This window comes from Argopecten irradians, chromosome 4 (assembly GCF_041381155.1).
Source record: "Argopecten irradians isolate NY chromosome 4, Ai_NY, whole genome shotgun sequence".
Taxonomy (NCBI): Eukaryota; Metazoa; Mollusca; class Bivalvia; order Pectinida; family Pectinidae; genus Argopecten; species Argopecten irradians.
Window position 1 is genome coordinate 43500903 of NC_091137.1, and position 21619 is coordinate 43522521.

General features: G+C 34.6%; 2 protein-coding genes and 1 pseudogene across 2 annotated transcripts in view; 1 reads left to right on the top strand and 2 right to left on the bottom strand.

Annotated features, from left to right (window-relative positions):
• The window catches only part of LOC138321769 (coiled-coil domain-containing protein 180-like), a 59670-nt gene that overhangs the window by 33126 nt on the left and 4925 nt on the right, over positions 1-21619 (top strand). Inside the window, 7 exon segments of the mRNA XM_069265715.1 lie at positions 13299-13434; positions 13844-13949; positions 16023-16084; positions 16757-16895; positions 18302-18340; positions 20719-20866; positions 21388-21532. Of these exon segments, the coding sequence (XP_069121816.1) occupies positions 13299-13434; positions 13844-13949; positions 16023-16084; positions 16757-16895; positions 18302-18340; positions 20719-20866; positions 21388-21532 (775 nt within the window).
• LOC138321772 (delta(14)-sterol reductase TM7SF2-like) lies at positions 288-7144 on the bottom strand. Its single transcript, XM_069265719.1, is given in 8 exon segments — positions 288-666; positions 1151-1276; positions 1455-1535; positions 1938-2321; positions 2592-2786; positions 3251-3443; positions 5995-6269; positions 6846-7144. Coding segments are annotated over 7 exon segments (1335 nt in total). The 5' UTR covers positions 6190-6269; positions 6846-7144; the 3' UTR covers positions 288-505.
• Positions 7608-12317, bottom strand: LOC138321770 (delta(14)-sterol reductase TM7SF2-like; annotated as a pseudogene).

A 21619-nucleotide genomic window follows, 5' to 3' on the forward strand; every position in this document is an offset into this window, starting at 1 on the left:
TTTGGTCCAAAGACATTTATAAAGGGAGATAACTTGTAAGGCCTATATATGTTTGGTCCAAAGACAATTATAAAGGGAGATAACTTATAAGGCCTATATATATATGTTTGGTCTGGAGAGAATTATAAAGGGAGATATTAAACAATATAGAAATGAAGTAAATGAAATTAGTAGAATTGCTAATTCTTATATAAGAAACATTTTTCGAAATGGAAGAAATCTCTATATATAATCATATTTAAAACAAGCAAAAATAGACAACAAATTGAAGTTGAAGCACAAACACATTTCATTTTTCATCTTTTATTAAAATTTGAATAAAAAGGTGTCAAAAGTTTCCATAAAAAAATAAAATGTATTGATTGTCTTTAAAGTTGATTTGATGGTACACATATTATGAAATTATATGAATAAGATGAATGGATGAAAAATGTGTCTTTCTTAATTTTATGAATTATAAATCACGTAATTTAATACAATATCAATATCTATGTCAAAATGCCCTTCAGTAGATACAAGGAATAATTCTGTACTTGACTTTTTCACAATATTTGTCCCACACATCGCCGTAACGCTTCTTGCAGTCTTCCCCGTCCATTTTCTCACGATCCATCAACAGCAGTACCAGGAGGACTGGGTTTAGGTATGGTAAAAAATGTCCAAACCCTGAAAAATTCAAGGGAGTTTTTAACAATAACTGAAATGATATCAAAAACTATGTTGATGATTAAACTGAATTCAAATACTTGTAGATCAATTTAAAACATGCAGATGTGTACTTGAGCTTACGTTTGGGTTTGTATCATATAAATTTATTTTTCTCATATAAGTGAGATGGAAAAATTAAGGTAGAATTTCTTACAATCTCGTGTGTTCAGGCAAAATGACTCTCCTTGATAATCTATATTTTGCTTATTTTCTTATATGATATTGTTAATTTAAAAACTTTTGATATCAGGATCTTTTGGATTTCTCAGAATTATTTCCCCTTTGCATACAATATCAACTGAAATATATTCAACAACTGAAGTAAAGGGGTCGATAAAGATTTATAAAACATTCTCACGTTTGATAAAAACTACAACAAAATCCATCATTCATGTTTCATACATTAAAGTCTACTGTAAAAGATATGGTCGGTATAGCATACCTGTTGGTAAGGCAAAGCTGAAGTTAACGAGGATATCCCCAAAGTAATTAGGGTGTCGACTCATCCCCCACCATCCTGACACTAGGAGGTTTTTACCCTTTACTTTGGTAGGCAGGGTTTCATAGTCTGTAAAAATGTCACAAAGAAACACAAGTCAGAAAAAAAACAGGTAATGGGTTAATATGGGTCTGATTCTAACTCGTGCATTATAGTGTTGAATTATTATCACTTTTTACATTTGATTTATTTTTTATAAAACTGAAAATTGTTTTGAAATTTTTTTTTTCTGTTGATAGGAACTTACTTGCAAAGGCAGGGTCATTTGGATTTTTCCTGAAATTATTTTTCTCAGAGTTACTTCCCCTTAGAATCCAATATCCAGTTACTGAAAATTCAAAGCAGACGATTAGATATATAAGATTATTTGGTAAATGTATTTTACATACCTATTAGATTAATTGCAGAGTTAAAATCTAAATGAAAAAATGAATTATGAATAGAATAGTTGAAATCTTGAGCTGTGATAAATCATTTGTATTTTTTAATTCTTTTATATCCAATTTGCAATATACAGTCATTAGGTAAATGACATGTTAAAAATTTGTATAAGCAGATAAAGGAAAAAAATGAATCAGTGATGGTCATGGATCACTGAATAGATTGATTGTTCTCTTAAAATATTCAATGAAATATAAACCATGACATGCTCTTATAGACAAACAACAACGAAAAAAGTACAAAAAATGACCTTGGCTTAGATCGAAAATTAAAAAAAATTAGGACTTACTGTTTAAAAATAAGATGGGGAGGAGACAGTACCAGGGGAGGTTGAACCCTGTGGTTGCTAGGTAACGAGTCTGGACGCCAAATGTAAATGGAATCATCAATGATAGACTGAGAATGTTGAACCCTAAGCCCTCGTATATCATTTCTCGTGACACCAACAACCCGAACTCGAACCAGAAAGTGTCCAGTACATACACCAACTGTAGGACGCTAACCAGTATTAGGGCGTGTGTGAGATTACCGTTTTCGTACGCCTCCACTACATTGACCCAATTAAAAATCATCCAGCCAATGACAGCGCTACGGAACAATACAAGTTTCAAGTCGAGAAATCCAAATCGTGGATGTAGTTCTGCACCGATGAACCAATTGTAAAACGTACTTGCTGCAAAAGATAAAACATTAGTAGAGATTTAGTTTATGTCTTTAAAAAAATAAAAACAAAAATTAATTTCATTTGTTGCAATATGATTATTGAAACATATATAACTCAACCCTGAAATTTCATAATGGACTGGTCTGGTCTTTGATTTAGAAGAGTCTAAATGCATCTTCAGGGGTGAACGACTTAAAAAGAAAAATATTACATTGATATAATGACAAGGATACAAACATTATTTTTTTCGTTGCCCAGTAACTTAATTTTGGGGGTTACCTGTTTGACCAGAAGGGTTACGGTTACGTGGCCTCAATGTCATGGCCTTGGCATATAAGATGAGGCTGAGAATGAAGAAGGTCAGAATCCCAGCTGTCAGTAAAGGTGTGACCTTTTGGGATAGCTTGGTAACAGGAACTCCAGCATAGGTCGCAGCCAACAAACACGACATGTTCACAAGAAAAATAAAACATCCTGCAAGGCGGAGAAAGTACTACGTTTCACAATATAATTGAATACCAATATTTTAAAATTTCTTCTGGGAATCCTATAATCATTAAGTGTAATTAAATGGATTTTGGGATAATTAAAAAAAACAGTTGCTTATTTCTATTACTTCCATAAGTACTGAAATGAATGCAAATCTCAATAATGTAAAAATTCATGAAAAATCATTTTAAAATATTGGTTCCAGCAAAACTGGACAAAATAGTAAATTGCCAATCCTGTTTAACCCTCCATAACTCACAAGGGACTCTGACCTGACCTGAATCATATGACATATCATGATATATCCTAAACCCCGGGTATCTGTAAACAAAAAATAATGCTTATATATCTGTCATGGCCACCAGAGGGCCCAAATTTACACCCCTCCTTTCCATACTTCCAGTAGTTAGAAAATGGCCAGATATGTACTTCAAACTTATTCCTCTTACCGTTGAGTCTAAACTCCAGTCTGCGCCCGTTGTCCTTGGTGGGGGACCCCAGTTCTATAGGTCCCCCTATGGGGAGGAGATAAAGGAGAAACTGGGCCCCTATCCAGCCCAGGAACATGGCTGCTGACTCAAAGTTGATCAAGCCCCCGACATGGCGGGGAAACTCTGGTAACCTCAACATTTGCCATTTACCCTAAGGAATCAATATAAAGACTTAGTTCCTATCAAGACTAAGAAACAATGTCTTAGTAATACAGAGGACTCCACATAATCGAATAACGGTTATTTGAATAATTTCGGTTATTTGCATATAAAATTCTGCGGTCCCGATTTTTTCCTTCTTTATCTTTGTTTTTCAACTCCGTGTATTTGCATAGACTTTTACATGACCTCCGGTTATTTGAATAAAATATTTGGGAAATTCTAAAAATATAATCGAATATTTTTCAATTTTGCAATATATTTTTAGCGAAATTCGCCGATATATGTTTCAATTTTACTAGAAATCATCATGGTAACAGATTAACGTTAAAGTATGGCTTGTTATTTTATGCATGAATCTGCAAAGGTATTCGACGCTGTTACGATTTACATCAGCAGCGGTTGATCATAACTTTAGTAATATTCACTGGCTCAAACATCTAGCATCGTGTATAACTTTCGGCTCTCTGACCCCCGGCGAGGCAGGAGGGGTGGGGCCACAATAGGGGACTAATAGAGGTAAATTCTTTAAAATCCGCTACTTGTCTTAGAGTATCTGCATGGATTGTAACAAAAATTAGCCACCAAAAACACTTTTTGTGCGGAGGGGGAACAGACTTGTATTAAATTTTGGCTCTGACCGCCTGGGGGGCAGGTGGATCAGTACGAAGAGGGGGCGGGCGGCCCAACTAGGGAACATCGAGGTTAATTCACTAAATCGCACTTGTCTCTAGAGTTTCTGCAATAGATTTGTAACGAAAATTAGCCACAAACATCCTTGCGAAGGGGAAAACAGCATACGTGTATTCAAATTTTGGCTGATGACTCCCCCAGGGGCAAGGAGGGGGCGGGGGCCCCCTCATAGGGGAAATAGAGGTAACATCCTTTAAATCAGCTTACAGTCATAGAGTTCTGAATGGAAGTTTACACCAATTTTTGGCACAAACATACTTGGGGATAGAGGGATTTCCTCCACAATCGAACTTGTATAATTTTGGCCTCTGGCTCCCCGGTGGCAGGGCGGGCAGAGGGGGCCACAAAACAATAGGGGAAATAGAGGTAAATCCTTTTTAAAAGCTACTAGTCAATAGAGTTCTACATGAATTGTAACCAAATTTGGCACAACATCCTTTTTGGAAGCGAAACAGAATTGTATAAATTTTGGCTCTGACCCCGGGGCCAGGATGGGGGCGGGGCCAATAGGGCGCAAATACATGAGGTAAATTTTTTTAAATTGCTATAAAGTAGTCCTGAAAAGTGGCTTGATTGGAATTTGTAAAAAAAATATTTCACTTAAAAATCAACCATTACAAAGATCTTTGGGGGAAGGGGATCAGAATCTTTGTATAAATTTTGCCTCTGGTCCCCCAGGGGGCAGGAGGGGCAGGGCCCAATAGGGGAAATAAGAAAATTTCAATTCTATTAATCGCTACTTGTCCTAGAGTTCTGCATGGATTGTAACTAAATTTGGCCATAACATCCTTTGGGGCTTACAAAAAGGGGATATATACAGAACTTAAATAAATTTTGGCTCTTGACCCCCCGGGGGCAGGAGGTGGAGCCCAATAGGGGACATACATAGAGGTAAATCCTTTAAATCGCTTTAGTCATAGAGTTCTGCACGTATTGTAACCAAATTTGGGCCACAAACACCTTGGGGGAGAGGGAAACAGAACTTGTATAAATTTTGGCTTGATCCCCCTGGGGACAGGAGGTCTTTAGGCGGGGCCCAATAGGGGAAATAGAGGTAAATCCTTTAAAATCCTACTTGTCATAGAGATCTGCACGTTTTTAACCAAATTTGGCCACAAAAACCCTGGGTGGAAGGGGAACATCTGAACTTGTATAAATTTTTGCTCTGACACCGTTATGGGGGCAGGAGACTACTACATGGGCCCAATAGAGGAAATAGAGGTAAATCCTTTAAAGTCGCTACTAGTCATAATTTCTGCATGGAATGTAACCTGTAAATTTAACAAACATCCTTGTAACAAAAAAGTAAGGGGAACAGAAAGTTGTAGTAAATTTTGGCCTCTCTGGCCCCCGGGGGCAGGACGGGCGTGGCCCAATAGGGGAAATAAAGGTAAATCCTATAAATCGCTACTTGTCCTAGACTTTTGCTTGGATTGTACACCAAATTGTGGCCAAAACATCCTTCTGGGGAATAAAGAACAGAACCATTGGCTCTGACCCCTGGGGGCAGGAGGGGTGGGGCCCAGTACGGGGACTTAGAGAGTTATTATCAAAATTCCTTTAAGAATAGAAGAATAAGGTGATAAAGTGAGCTGAAAAGTGGCTTGATTTGAATTTTTGAAAAAACCAAAAAATTCACTTAAAAATCAACAAATTAATTACATACCAGATACTTTTATCAAGTTAAATGAATCTTTGAATTTGATTCATGTAGTTAGATCTACAATGCAGTTTGAAAGTTTTAATTGTAATTTGTAAAAGAAAATTTCAATTGCAAATCTTATGAGATATGTATATTTTATTTGGTTAACTTACAGTTGCTTACAAAAAAATAAGCATCTGATATATACATCATAAATAAAACTTCAGATTCACTTTTCCACCACAACATAGGTGAGGCCTATAAAACATACACTGGTAAAAAATGCCCCGACTGGACCCCCAAACTGGTAGTTTTCTTTTTTGTCCTCATTTTCGGACTCGTTTGTAGTGTCCCATTTCTGGTGCCCGCGGTCACCATGGGGCCTGAGAGGACGTCTCTGCATGATTCCAACTTAATTGTTCTTAATTGGGCGGTCTTTTAATAATGGAGTCATCAGATTGTCTTTAGTGAACGATGTAATATCTGGTGAATGATAATAATTAGAAAACATGTAAATTTAGCCTTTTCTGTGTATCATAATTTTCAACATTCTTTCTTCTTTTAATGCCAAAAGCTGCATGACTGCAGTTATAATAAGGTGGCCATCTGATTACTAAAAGTGGTCAAAATTGGAAATTTTGGTACCGTTATGATGTGAAATACTACTACATGTGTATATATATATATATATATATTAAGTTGTCTTAATAAAGGGGTAGATTGCCTTAAAAGTTAATTTTGTTCACACAGCACATATAGCTGCATGTCCATTGTAATAAATACTTCTATGCCATATTAGTATACCCTGTAAATATTACCATATAATGGATGTAACAAAAAAGTACCTAAACAAAAAGTGGGATAGAAAATTCAAATTATAGGCCTGTGTTGTTTATATTATTGTAAGCTTACTGTACTGGTAAATAGTATCTGCAGCTTTTCTTTATCATCTGTGCCCTAAACAGACTCTATAGCTGACTAAAATAGGTCACAGTTGTACACCAAAGATTGTTTACAAACATTACAATATCTGTAGATAAAGGTCACATGCACACTTACCGTGACCTCATCTGGTGGTTACCTGTGACCAGCTATATTACTACTGGTATGTATTCCTGACCACAAGACAAGTGTATACATGTTACCATGTCACAATTTAGATCTGACTGCTGCATACAACAATGGGTCTCTTAGGAGTGTAATCAATATAGAGTTATCTCCCCTTAACTCCTCACCGCCAGGGCTTGCTATACAACAAGTACTCTAATCTAAATGAGATTGATTTATTAGATACTGTATTTCTGTAGAGTTTGTGGGTGCCAGAAGCACTGTGAAGGTAGATAACATACATTTTCATGAAATATAATATATTGTGTGAGGTAATTTTTTTTTTCAAATAGAATTTTAATTAATTATTGTAAATCCTATCAACAATAATTTTCAACTAAAAGATATAGTCATTAAAATAAGATTATACCCTATACACATTTAACCTTTTCAATAATCTTTTTTTGTGAAATGAAAACATTAAATAAAGCTTAGTAAAACACGCAATAGGATTTGATGTTTTATGTTGGAAGTAAAATGTTAAAAAGATATTAATATGGTTATTGATAAAATGAAGAAAAAAAATCTTTAGTTTGTTTAATGATTGCGAAATCTTTTTGACTTATGGAAAACAAAAAAACACAACATATATCAATTAATATCATCATTTATTTGTAACCAGTCAAATTTCAGAAAATTATCTATACTATAAATAATACAATGATAATCTAAAACCTATAATTATACCAGATATTATAAATTTTGATAATCGGAATATAAAAAGATATACTTCTTATAAGATAACAGATCTATATGAAATTTTATCACATATTTCTAGTCCATTCTTCCAGCAGGTCTCAGTAGATGTAAGGAATGATTCTGTACTTGATTTTTTCAAAATATTTGTCCCACACGTCGCCGTAGCGTTGTTTACATTCTTCTCCGTCAATTCTCTCGCGATCCACCAACATCATCACCAAAAATAGCGGGTTTAGATAAGGCAAGAAATAACCAAATCCTAAAAAGGATGAAATGATTAAAAGGCATGGCATTGGCAAAAATTATATAAATTAATTCTTTATATGTTTATAAATGGTATGAAAATGATTTATTTGAAGAAAAAAAAAATCAACAAAAGTTCAATTATTTGAAAATAGTGTTAACAGGTAAATTCCCAAAATACTATGTCAAATGAAGGTATTATAGTAAGTACATTTCTTTGATACCCTACAAATAGAAGGAATAGAAGTCCTTTTATTAAAGTAAGAAATCAAAATTATCAAGTAAATATACATTACCTGTGGGTAAGGCAAAACTAAAGGAGATGAGAATATCCCCGAAGTAGTTTGGGTGTCGACTCATCCCCCACCATCCTGACACTAGGAGGTTTTTACCCTTTACTTTGGTAGGCAGGGTTTCATAATCTGTAATTAACACAATTAAAACTCATAATTAAAGGTTTCTTCTTCATCTTGTTAGCCAAGACAAATGTAGATAAATTATAGTACTAGAGTTAAAATTTCATCATGATAATATTTGATTTATAATTAAATATTTATTGATTTTTCTTTTAAAGTTCTCTAAAATATGATCTTTTGAATTACTTTGATATTATGTAATTTCATGTAAACTTACTTGCAAAGGCAGGATCCTTTGGATTTCTTCTGAAGTTATATTTCTCAGAGTTACTTCCCCTTAAAATCCAATAACCACTTACTGAAATAACCAATTTAGATGTAATGTTAGTTTTCATCAGATAGATTCATGATAGAAACATATTGTCTTTAAAAATACTTTAGTTATATTACAAGGAATTAATATATAAGTCTCCAGCGAAGTGATTCACTTGAGTCATATAAAATTAGTTTTTTACCCTTGGCCTATGACCTTATGAGATCAAAGTTTGAAACCTTACACTCTACCCCTGGGTTATGAGTTCAAATCCCATGCGGAGCATTTGCCAGGTATTGACAGTAGGCTGGTGTATTTTTCTCATGGGACTCTGACTTCCCCTCCACCTCCTAAACCTGGATGTCCTTAAATGACCTTGGCTGTTAATAGAACGTTAAATTTATCACAGAAATACTTTGCTAAAAAAGCAAAAAAAAGTTTGACTTACTGTTTAAACATAAGATGGGGAGGAGACAGTACCAGGGGAGGTTGAACCCTGTGGTTGCTAGGTAACGAGTCTGGACGCCAAATGTAAATGGAATCATCAAAAACAGACAAAGAAGATTGAAACCTAAAGCCTCATGTATGATGTCTCGTGACGCTAACATCCCGACCTCGAACCAGAAAGTGTCCAGTACATACACCAACTGTAGAACACTGACCAGTACTAGAGAAGCGGTAAGATGACCGATCTGGTACGCGTCCATCACATTCACCCAATTAAAAATCACCCAGCCAATTATGCCACTTCGAAAGAAAATGAGCTTTAAATCAAGGAACCCAAATCTTGGATGTAGTTCTGCACCAATGAACCAGTTGTAATAGGCACTTCCTGAAAGAGAAAGATAATGTGGAGAAATTGTCATTGCAGATACGATTCTCTAAAGAACCAATTGGAATATAATAGTTTTAACATGATATAGGATGTAAATCACATAATTTGTGTTATGAGGTTTATTAATTGAACAATTGTCTGACAGTATGTAGACACGTCTTGATCATAATTGCACACGTATGTTTCCATTCAATGTCGTAGCAAACATCGTAGCTTACACAATTCAAAATGCGAAGTCACCTGCAGTACACAAGCACTTTGATTAACAGCTGGCGATTTATCAATTGGTGACTGACCTGTTTGACCACAAGGGCTTCGGTCACTTGGCCTCAATGTCATGGCCTTGGCGTATAAGATGAGGCTGAGGATGAAGCAGGCTAGAAACCCTGCCGTCAGCATCTGTATATCGCTCTCTCTGTTAGCTTGGTAACGGGAGCTCCAGCAAAAGTCGCAGCCAACAAACATAACATGTTCACCATGAAAACAAAAAATCCTAAAGATCGGAAAAAAAAAAAAAAAAAAAAGGAAAAAATATTGGATTGGGTTTTTTTATATAAAACGACTTTCTACTCTGAAACTAAGCATGAGATAAGCACTCATAAATGCAATGGTAGTATCTTTATAGGTGGGGATTCAAAATTTTACAAATGATGGCGGGGCTGACCCCCCGGGGGGCCTGAGGGGCGGGCGTCAAAAGGGTTCAATTTGGCTATTTCCATATAAACGACTGTCTTCTCTGAAACTAAGCATGGTATAGCACCCATAATGCAATGGTAGAAATCTATTTATAGGGTGGGGATTCAAAATTGTGCAAATGATGGGGCTGACCCCCTGGGGGCCTGGAGGGGCGGCGGTCAAATGGGGTCTCAATTTGCGCTATTTCCATATAAACGACTTCTTTCTCTGAAACTAAGCATGAGATAGCACTCATAATGCAATGGTAGTATCTATATATAGGGAGGGGACATTTGCCCATGTGTACCCGCCTGTACTGGTGGCTGACCCCCCGGGCGGCCTGAGGCCTGCGGGGCGAGGTCAACAAGGCGAGCAATTAGGCAATTTCCGTTCCAAATAACGACCTATCTCATCTGGAAACCAAGGCATGGGATATGCACCCATTAAATGCCTAATGGTAAGCATCTTTACTAGGGTGGGGATTCAAAATTGTTTTTTTTTTTTTTTACAAATGATGGGGGCTGACCCCCAAGGGGGCCTGAGGGGCGGGGGATCAAGAATGGGGTCCAATTTGGCTATTTCCATATAAACGACTTCTACTCTGAAAACTAGAGCACTGAGATAGCACCCATTATGCAATGGTAGTAATCTGATATCAGGTTGGGGATTCAAAAATTGTTACAAATGATGGGTCTGACCCCCCGGGGGGCCTGAGGGGGCGGGGTCCAAAAGGGTTCAATCTGGCTTTTTCCACATATTTAACGACTTCCTTGACTCTGAATAAACTAAGCATGGCTATTATTGCTTCTCCATAATGCAATCGGTTAGATATCTTTATAGTGTGGGGATTTCCAAAATTGTAGCAAATGATGGCGGCTGACCCCCCCCAGAGGCGGGCCTGATAGGGCGGGTGTCGAAAGGTGGCCAATTTGGCTATTTCCATATAAACGACTTCTTCTCTGAAACTAAGACTGGTTATAGCACCATAATACAATGGTAGTATCCTTATAAGTGTGGGAATTCAAAATTGTGCAGAAATGATAGGGCTGACCCCCCGGGGGCCTGAGGGGCGGGGTCAAAAGTGGTCAATTTCCATATAAATGACTTTTTCTCTGCAACTTAACATGGGATTATGCTCATAATGCAATGGTTAAAAAAAAAAAAGGAAAAAATGTTGGATTGGGTTTTTTTCTGGTTTTAATTTGGGTCATTTTGGTTTTAAAAAATAACTAGATTATGGAAATGATATCTTTCCAAAATTTCCAAGGCATCTTACTTAAGCTGGCTTATTATCCTCACCATTGAGTCTGTACTCCAGTCTGCGCCCGTTGTCCTTGGTGGGGGACCCCAGTTCTATATGTCCCCCTATAGGGAGCAGGTAGAGAAGAAACTGGGCCCCGATCCAGCCCAGGAACACGGCCGCTGACTCAAAGTTGAGCCAGCCCCTGACATGGCGCGGAAACTCTGGCAACCTCAACATCTGCCATTTACCCTGAAGAACACAGCAATTTTGGAGAAAAAAAACTCTGATGAGTTAATATTTATTTAATTGTGAAGAATTAGAGAGACATACCACTTAAAAAAGGGTCGAGAGATATCCAAAGGATTCAAATGACTTCATTTTTTGCAACAAATGCCAAAATTAGATATATTAAGAAACTTACTGATTGAATTTTTTCCACCACAATGTATGTGAGCCCTATAAAACATACACTGGTAAAGAATGCCCCGACTGGACCCCCAAACTGGTGGTACTCCTTTTTATTCTCTGATGTTGTTTCGCTTTGCTTGTCCCCTTTTTGGGGCCGCAGTGGACGCCTCTGCATGCTGACACCTATAGAACAGTCTACGGTCTTCTATATCTGGTTTAAATGAATTGGAAAAAAAAAACCATAAAGACTTTATAAAGATTTATTTACAGTATATTGTTTTGAATTATGATATGTCATTATCTTTTAAACGTCTACAGTGAAACCTGCTTTAGCAAATCCCTCTGTATAAAGACTACCTGCATAGTAAGACCAATTTCTCAGGGTCACAAATGATCATTCATAACCTAATTAGACCTGTGTATATTGACCATTTGGCTATACAGATCATTTTCCCTTTGATGGTCTTTATAGACAGGTTTGAGTATATATGAATACATGTATTACACAATTACAGAATTTATACATACCCAAGATAAAAGTTGCATATAAGCATACACCTTATCGGTGAATGTGTGACCAGATATTGCTCTACACACATGTGAAACGGCCTTAGTGTTGACCACTGGTCACTCAGACACTAGATAAGCTTACAGGTGTACTTTTTTTACTGGTGGTCATCTATGAGAAGGGACACAACTCTTGATTCCTTGATGTTCTTGCCATGTACACAGAATAGCGATATTGTGTTATAGTTAAAATGAAAATTTATGATTTTGCATGTAACTTATTATAGTATGCATGTGTCTATAAAGTTTAAAAATGTCTATTTATGCTACTGCATGCTAGGAAGAATATTATAGCAGAATAAATATATGTAATAAAAAAAAAAAAACTGTGATATTAGGAATGTCGACTGCATGATAGATTAATTTCAAGTATGCTTCATTGACAAGTACATTCATATCCGCTAGATCAACATGTATTAATTCAACAAAGATAAAAATTAATAAATGCTTTCTATCTATTTTTTTTTACATCATTAATATTGTAACAATTTGCTTTCATACATTTTAACGTACTGTACATGTAGCTCTGAGCTACCTATACATTTAAATATTTCTGTGTCTTCCATATGTGTACTGAAATTGGTACTTAGTTCTTCGGCTTCTTTTGGGCTACTGGTTCAATTTTCAGATACTGTACATATATCCTATTTGTCCTGTATTTCTGATGTTTCTTTTCTTCTTCTTTTTCAGTTTATTTCTGTATTTGAAACTGCTTGATGATGTTTTTTTTTATTTGCTTTTTCCTCAGTAGAATTTACTTATCCAAACTTTAATGAATATTTGTGTATTTTAAACAAGAAACAAATTCTATAGTTTTCATAATTATAATGAGTTTTATAGCACAGTTGTATTTAAAAATCCAGAAGTTATACATCTATAACCTAGAGATACGGAGCATAAATGAAGAATTTTAGACTGTTTAAGTATTTTTATCATATACATATTTGATATTACTTTCATATAAAGTTAGAGGCTGTGTACAATTGTACTAATATTTTATTATATAGAAAAGATACTATAAGTATTTTTCTGAGATACTAAATCAGTTGCCTTTTCGCATTTTCAGCAAATCACATCCAGTCAGTTAAATGAGTCCCTGAAGTTGGTGTTTGAGGCGTTTTTGGCGAGGAGCGGTTATCTGAACGCCATCAAAGACCCGAGTCCACGTCCTGCTTCTGCCCTCCAAGGGAACCCTGCCTTAGGTAAGGCTTATTATACCAGGAACTATAACTGGACAGAATGGCAGCTCCGACTGCAATTTCTCCTCAATATAGTTAGGGAACAATGACTGTTACTTGCTCAAGATCATTTACATTTACTAGGCTGACGTAGAATGTATGCCTCTACAATATTTCGGTGAACTACTTCAGACGTCATTTTTTTATTTGCATATTAAAAGTTATCTGCCCTTACAGGAAGTATTGATAATGTGTTTCTGAGTATAACATAGAAAAAATTGAATTTTTGTGCACAAGCTTATTAATATATAACGTCACAATCAATACCTAACCTCAAGGGCGGATAACTCTTCCACAGGCAAACATGGCATTTTGCACAAATGAAGCAGTGTATACCAACTATTGAAATAATTTATACATATTTATTTTGTAGGAGCGAGAGTTGCATTCCTGTCAGAGGTACAACCTACGCCTATCAGCAAGGCTGGCAAACAACCTTTGGAGGATCCGTCCGTGGGCGTTATCAAAAACATCCTCAAGTATGTTGATTATCTCCCTTTCATCAACATCGTATTGATAGATATGTGGTGTTCTGATTAAAAATCTTCGAAGGTTTTATGTTAAATCATTATGATTCATGTTTATTTATCTATCTGTATTTCAGATGGAAACCTAAGTAATTCAAACTTATTCTGTTATATTCCAAATTGTTTATGAATGAGTTTGTTAATTGTGTTTGGTTGAAAATTTCAAGGTACTGTATTTGACCCATTAAGCCCATCCCTATATATATGCTCCCATCCCCCTTTTTAGGCTTCAATTTCACTTTCTTCAAATTAAATGCAGACTAAAAATATTAAAACTGTGTTGGTTTCCTGACTGATTTCTTTTTCAAATTGATTTGCGGCTTACTTAATAGATTAATTTTATGAATGGCTAGCCCAAATTTGTTTCATTAAAAGCGCCCCCTTATTCGCTTTAATATTTAAAGCGCCCTGGGCGCTTATTGGGTCGAATATGATAGTTTTTCCTTGATCTCAGTGATAGGGCATGCCCCTGGTGAAGAAGATGGATTAATTTGGTTAAAATTTGTAATACAATCGTTTTCCTATTCATCAGTTAATAAATGATATATTTTACATCTTTTAGATGTAGGTCCAAATTCAAACAAAAATAATAAGTGAAAAGAAAAGCAAACACATAAACAATACAACTTAAGATAATTTGTTATTTTGTAATAGTATTTTTTCAAAATGCATACCTATATTCATACACCAATAACAATATTGTCAGTAGAATGGATAAGTAATTTTTTGTCAATAATTAAGAGCTGGGATCTGTAATATTTTGTAGATATATTTCAGGGTAAGTTTGGTATCTACTCACTGTAAGGAACATTTGACGTTGGACAGATTTATAACCATTGCCCATGGTCAGTTCTTTTGGACAATGGACAGACTTCAATATCTTGGCCGAGCTTAACTCGATTTGCTCTCTTCTTTTTCTAGAATATAACTTCCAATAAGTTGGAAGGTCTTATGAGAAGACTTCTCTTCTTAGAATTAAGAGTGCAAATCAAATTGACCACTGGTTTCTGCAGATACTTTGACCTAGGACTGAGAAGTCTTGTCCAGTATCTGTGGATAAGCTGTTGAGCCCTTAATACAAAGTGTTTCATGTCTTTTCATTGAGTCATTTTATATAAATTGTCCATAAACAGATAGTATGAAATTATTTGTTGTGAGTTCGAGTTTGTTAGTGTTGTCACATGGAAAATTTATCAGTTTTAGTATGGAATGAACATTTCAATTAATTTGCACTCTAAAAGCATTGATACTTTGAAGAAGCTACCAGGGAAAATCCTGGCTGTGGACTCATGGCTGTGTTTCTCTATTAGTTAACTGAATACTATGATGTGTAAAAGTTGATTGTTTAATGGAAAAGTAGGATGTTGTTCAATGTTCACATCATTACTGACATTACACTCACCAATCCTGTATCAGTAAATTCAAAATCATGTCTTGTAATATGCCAACTTTTAAGGTTTAATGAGCACACCTATATCCAGTAAATAAGCACATTCATGTCCAACAAATAAGCCAATCTTTACTTGACAATAAGCCCCTCTGAGTCTATTACAGATAAGAAAAGCACAAAGTGCCTTCTTAATATTGCATCCAACCTTAACATGTTATGAATACTCTCAACAATATGATTTCATGACAATGATGGTGGATGTTGATACAAAGATTCATGATATTGTACTAATTAAATTGTATCTTATGTTAAAAGTCTGCATTCAGTAAAAAATTGTTGAAAAAAATTTTTATCTTCATTTTGATCATCTGTGTTAATATCAGGTGCCTTAATTAAAAAACATGCCTCAAAAAACTTATGTATACTCGAACGATTAAACACTAATTATTGTTCAAATGATGAATAACATTTAGGCTCTGTCGGTGGTGGAGCATCTTTAACAAAAGAATAACAGAAATTGTTATCAGGTTGATTTATTTTTTTTATGATGGAAGTTTTTGTATATATTTTGTATCATATATGATAACAGTATTTAGACATAGCTTGCTTACCATTGTTTCTTTGTACTCCCACAGACAGCAGAAGAGCAAGCTGAGATTTGGTATTGACGCTGAATTAGATGGAGAATCAATTCAAAGTAAGGACAATCATGTGACAGCTAATCTTACAAATATCTGGAATATTGTAAACTTTTCCCCTTCTGTTCATCTAATTATGATGTTTACATAGTTGTGGCCCTTGAGCCCTTTCATGACACGATTTTCTTAGATGATTTATCTCGTAGCTGGCCTTTAAAATATTTTCTACCTTATCAATGGCAGATATATATTAAAACACATTTACATGTATAACGTTATTGTAACTTACTTAATATGTTAAAGCATGCTATCTAAATTTAAATGCCAAAAGAGAAATTAATTTTGAACTTATATACATTTGTATATGTTTTCCTACAACAAAAACATGTTATGTGATACACAGTGCCTATATTATTTACAGTCATAATGAGTCAAGTGGCATATTATACAAAACACATTCTATTTATAGCGTAATAATTTCCATGAAATATTAAATTGGTGTGATTAACTACCTTAACTACCTAATAGCAGATAGAGTCATTTAAGGATGTCACTGTCAGGTTTAAAAAGTGGAGAAAGCCGGAGTATCTGTAGAAAAACCTCCAACCTGTGTCAGTACTTGGCAACTGCCCATCTACCCCGCATGGGATTCCAACTCATGACCCAGAGTTGATATCAAACATCATGTCATTTTAGAAAGGTATGGCTCACCAGATGACTGTATTTTTCAGTGGGTCAGCCCCAGGGTGAGATGAGAGAGAAGATGAAATCCTCACTCTCTACCAACACACCTTCCGAGAAATCGAAACAGACCAATCGTAAGAGCAACCAGGGACTCTCAGAAAACCCACCCAAGCGTGTACAATCAGGGTAAGTCACTGATTATTAATCGTTGAATGCATATCCTTTATTTGTGCATAACAGGGTTATCTGCCCTTTTTACTAGTTATCAATGTTTGTAATTGCAACATTGAATTTTTTGGAGAAAATCAAAGTTTTGCAAAAACGATAATGATATCACAATTGATAAACAACAATGATAATGACAAGGGGAGATAACTCTAATATTGCAAAAGACAGGATTGGGGCATCTTGATGGATATTGTTTAAAAACAGCTATGGAAGCATGATGTGGTTTTGAGTTGGTGGGAATATTTGTGTGAAGTTCATATTAGATTTATGTATATGAAGAAAGTATATGAATTATTGAAACTGATATTTGAGTTGCATGGTCTGGATAATATATAAATTAGTCTGCAATTGCAACGTAAGCAAGATTCACTCAAATTTTCATTTATTTGCAAAGCAACTTAATTCAGATTAGACATCTATAGAAACATTAGAAATAAGTTGGATTACTCATAACTATAGTATATTGTGCTTTTAATGAAAGGAATAAGATTAAAGACCAAATAAATCATTATATCTATTGTTAGAAGATGCCTTTGATTGAATATATACAAATGTAAATAATTTTTGTGAGTTTAACCAATCATACCATGTATGTGTGATGGAAACTGGTATATGTATGCAGTTAAAATGAGGGGAAAGGTGTTTTTTTTAACTTATTCTTGATCACCCCTGGAGACACATTTGAACTCTTCTTATTCAAAGACTGGAACAGTTCATTATGAATTTCCAGGGATGAATATGTTCAATTTGTAATCTAAGCCTGCATGTTTGTATTATATCCCATCGTTAAATACAGGGTTGCCAACTCTCAAGGTTTTTGTTGGGAGACTCAGGATTTTCAGTCTCCTACAAAAATGTTTCTAATGCAGCATATGATAATTTTAATCTCACCGTACTTGAAAATGTTCTCACACATTCTCATGTCAAGGCATATAAAAATACATGAGAGAGCAATATTTGACCTTTTTAATTGTCATTAATAAAACATTTCTACAAATATCACTCTATCACTAAAATAATCTGAATACAGTGTATATCATAATAAGTATTAATGGGGGGAAAAAAAGAAGAAAGAAAAAATATTCTCTCAAGATGTTTGAACATTTTTAAAGTTCAAAAACTATAATGAAGATGCATAATGCTGTATTTTACGTCATGTAAAATGATCCTTCTAAAAATCTTTGAAGGTGTCTTCTATTAGGAGATCTTGGTGGTTCCTTTTGGGATCTGAGTCTAGAGGTTGGCATCCCTGATGTCTGTGTTTTATATATACTGTGCATCTTATACTTCCTGAACTGTCCATACGTGGTGCTCAACCTTGTGATGTAAACTTTTATTGACCTAAAACGTTGATTTGTAACCAGGATGGATGGCGGCAGCTTTTCTACACCAACTCACCAACGGTATTGTTATAACTGACTTACCTCCCTTAGTTTTGACTCTCCTATGTTCTAGTAACGACTTCTAGCTCTCATTTCAGTTTGTGTGTCATAATGTTTTGTGTGATTACACTGGTGACTTGGTCTAAACTTGTCTGAAAGTATTCTTATAGCTAATCATCTTTCAGCTAACAAATTCAGCCCACAGGGTTTTTCCCGATGCGTACACCTGTGACACAATTTCTTACACATGATGTGATATAGTTTCACCAAATCACATCGTTGAATAGTTGAAATACCTGGTACATGTACATGTCAATATTTTTTGGTTTAGTTTGATAACATTAAGTTTCACGTCTAAATGGACATTTCATAAGTCAGTATATTTTCTTTGGTTGATCGATAATTTCGTTATTTTTTACTTCAAATAAAAGAGAAAAAAATTACTGAGTATGCACTGCATTTATAATTAAGTTTTTTTGAAATTTACACACATTTAGGATATTTTAAAACTGCATGCAAAGCACAGTCATGCTTTAATTTAGTGAGCACATTATAGGTATATAAATCTAGTTACACCATCCACAGGTACAGAACAAATATTGCATGTATTAATTTGCTATTCTTTTTATTGGTAATGGTCTTTACACAATGGTTCTGCAATTGAATTCATATGATCAAGATTAAAACTGATTATACTTACGATTTTCATGCATGAATTGATACCATATAACAGGATGCCATAATCAATTTCAATTTGCCAAAGTTAAATTAATCGAAATGTAGCTGTGTTATGATGTAAATACAGTAGTTACTTTTTATTGTAACAATAATAATTAGGCATTGTTTGAAAAGAAATATTGAGTTCATATCAAATGTCTTACAATGACTTGCAAAAGAATTCATGACTTTAATTACCGGTTGGTAAAATAACATAAGATAAATAGCAATGAATATATCTACATGTATAGCTTTGATTTTGTTTAGTTTAAAAACAAAATCAAAGGGTACGAAAACTTTAACATTGAAAAAAATGTTTTTCTCTTTACAAGAAATTTTCAAAATGTTCTCTCATGATCGTTTTTGTATTTTTATGCCCCCATAAAAATAATGTCGTTTACAGTATTTGACCAAATTTGGACTGGCATTTCACAACATTATTGCACAGTCTGTAAGCCATTTTTAATCAATTTGCAAAAGAAATTAGATCGAGAAATCTTCACTGTTTATAAGTTTCAGTTTGTATGTAAGTCAATGTACGGTAATTTAAATTTAGACCTAAAAAAGGGAGGAGCTCAGAATTTATATGGATGAGGGCACTTATTTGGTCGAATATGGTATGTCCAACCTGTCCCACTTTGAGATATAGAGATAAGGTGCATTAACTCTTTCACCCCTGAAACTTTATAATGGACTGCTCTAGTCTTTAATTTAGGCAAGTCTAAATGTGTCCTAAGGGGCGAATGAGTTAATATGTCTTATCCTAGTTTAATGTAAAGTGATGAAGTTTAATTAAACAATAATTATTAGATAGACTTTGAACTACGTTGAATGACATTGATATACGATTGTATGTAGAAAGAAATTTGAGTGATTTATTAGCTGTAACGACACTCGTTATTTACCACTGACAGAAGTTAATATATTGTTAGTTTCAATGATGTCTAAGGTAATTGTAGTGACAGTTTTATCCATCAATATCTTTCTATCTCTCTCACTTTTCGGTTTTGGTGTGTGGGTGATGTGCTTTCTGTGAAGAATCTATGAATTAATTAAACTAATTTAAAATAATTTTAAAGACAATCCTCTGCTTTTTCAGAAAACCCTAATCATCATTTTATGGAACAATCTAATAAAAAGGACAGGTGTTGGAATTAAATCTTAATGTACAAAAACTTATATTGTCACTAGATATAACATTGTAAAACCTATATCAACTAACCTGATTATGCTTTCATATGGATCCATAGAAACCTGTACAAAGTGTTAAGACTTAGTCCGTCTTTTCACATTACAGAGTTAGCTCCCTTGCTAATAGGTATCCATTGTGACGTCATTATTTTGTGGGTGCAATTCACGTTGTTTGCTCCAAAAAGTATGACGTTATACTCGCAAACACATGATGTCACAATCAATAACTACCCGCAAGTGCAGATAACTCCGTAATATGCAAATATAGAATACCAGACACCAGGAAAACCTATATAAACTTAATTTGTTACATGTTATATTCCTACATATTCTATATATATACTGTTCTAACTGCTTGCTATATGAATCAATAGTTTCCCTTGTAAGATTGTGTATTGTTTGAAATAAATCTTTTTTTTTTTGGAGTTACATATCAACAAATTATGGAGTAAGATTTACTTATTATATATGATATTGTCATTAATATACAGGTTGAGAAGGAGTAGCAAGTCGACCAAGTTTGACAAGAAGTACCTCATCTTCGGAGAGAAGGACGAGGAAGGAGAAGAGAACCACCTACTCGGCATTGTCAAGAGGACGCTTCGGGAAGCTTTGGACGGACTTCTAACTTCAGGGGAGGTAAGACAAGAAATCTGTTGATATATATAAAAAAAAACATTTGAAAAGGAGAGGAAATGTTCATTTCATCACATTTTATGGCTTCTGATCTTATCCAGGTTTCTGCAACATTCCTTAACTATAAGGAATTCTTTTAAACTAAAATTCTCCATTCTCCATTTAGTGAAGCTCATTATCATTAGAATTTTCCTTTACTTTTGTAATGCCTTTCTTTGGAGATTTTGCAGTCATAACTCGTTTACCCCTGAAATATCATAATGGACTGACCTATTCTTTGATTTAGAAGAACCTAAACATATATTCAGGGGTAAATGAGTTTAAGTCACGGAATGCTGTAGAAACTGGCCCCCCTCTTGTTTTATCTTTTCTAATTCCATCCTATTCAAATTTCATGTGGACGAGACGGTATTTATTTACAGATGTTATTTTTATATTTTTTTTTTATTATTTTTTCTTTTTCAATTTAACTTCTAAGTTTGTAATTTTATTTCTAAAAGCATCATTTCTGTTTGTTTTACTAGATGTACTATCGCCAGAAGGGAAATCGTATGGTGACCAGGCCTCAGGCTCTCCAGGAAACTTTTGACCAGTTTGCGGAGGTTATCACACAGAAGCTGTCCTCATACTTCACTCAAACAGATGAATACCACAACCAGTGTCTACAAGGTTTGTCTTATTTGATATTCTATTCCTTCTCATGCGAATGACGAAGTTACATTTTTAATTTGATGTGCATTTTCAAGGTAGATTTCA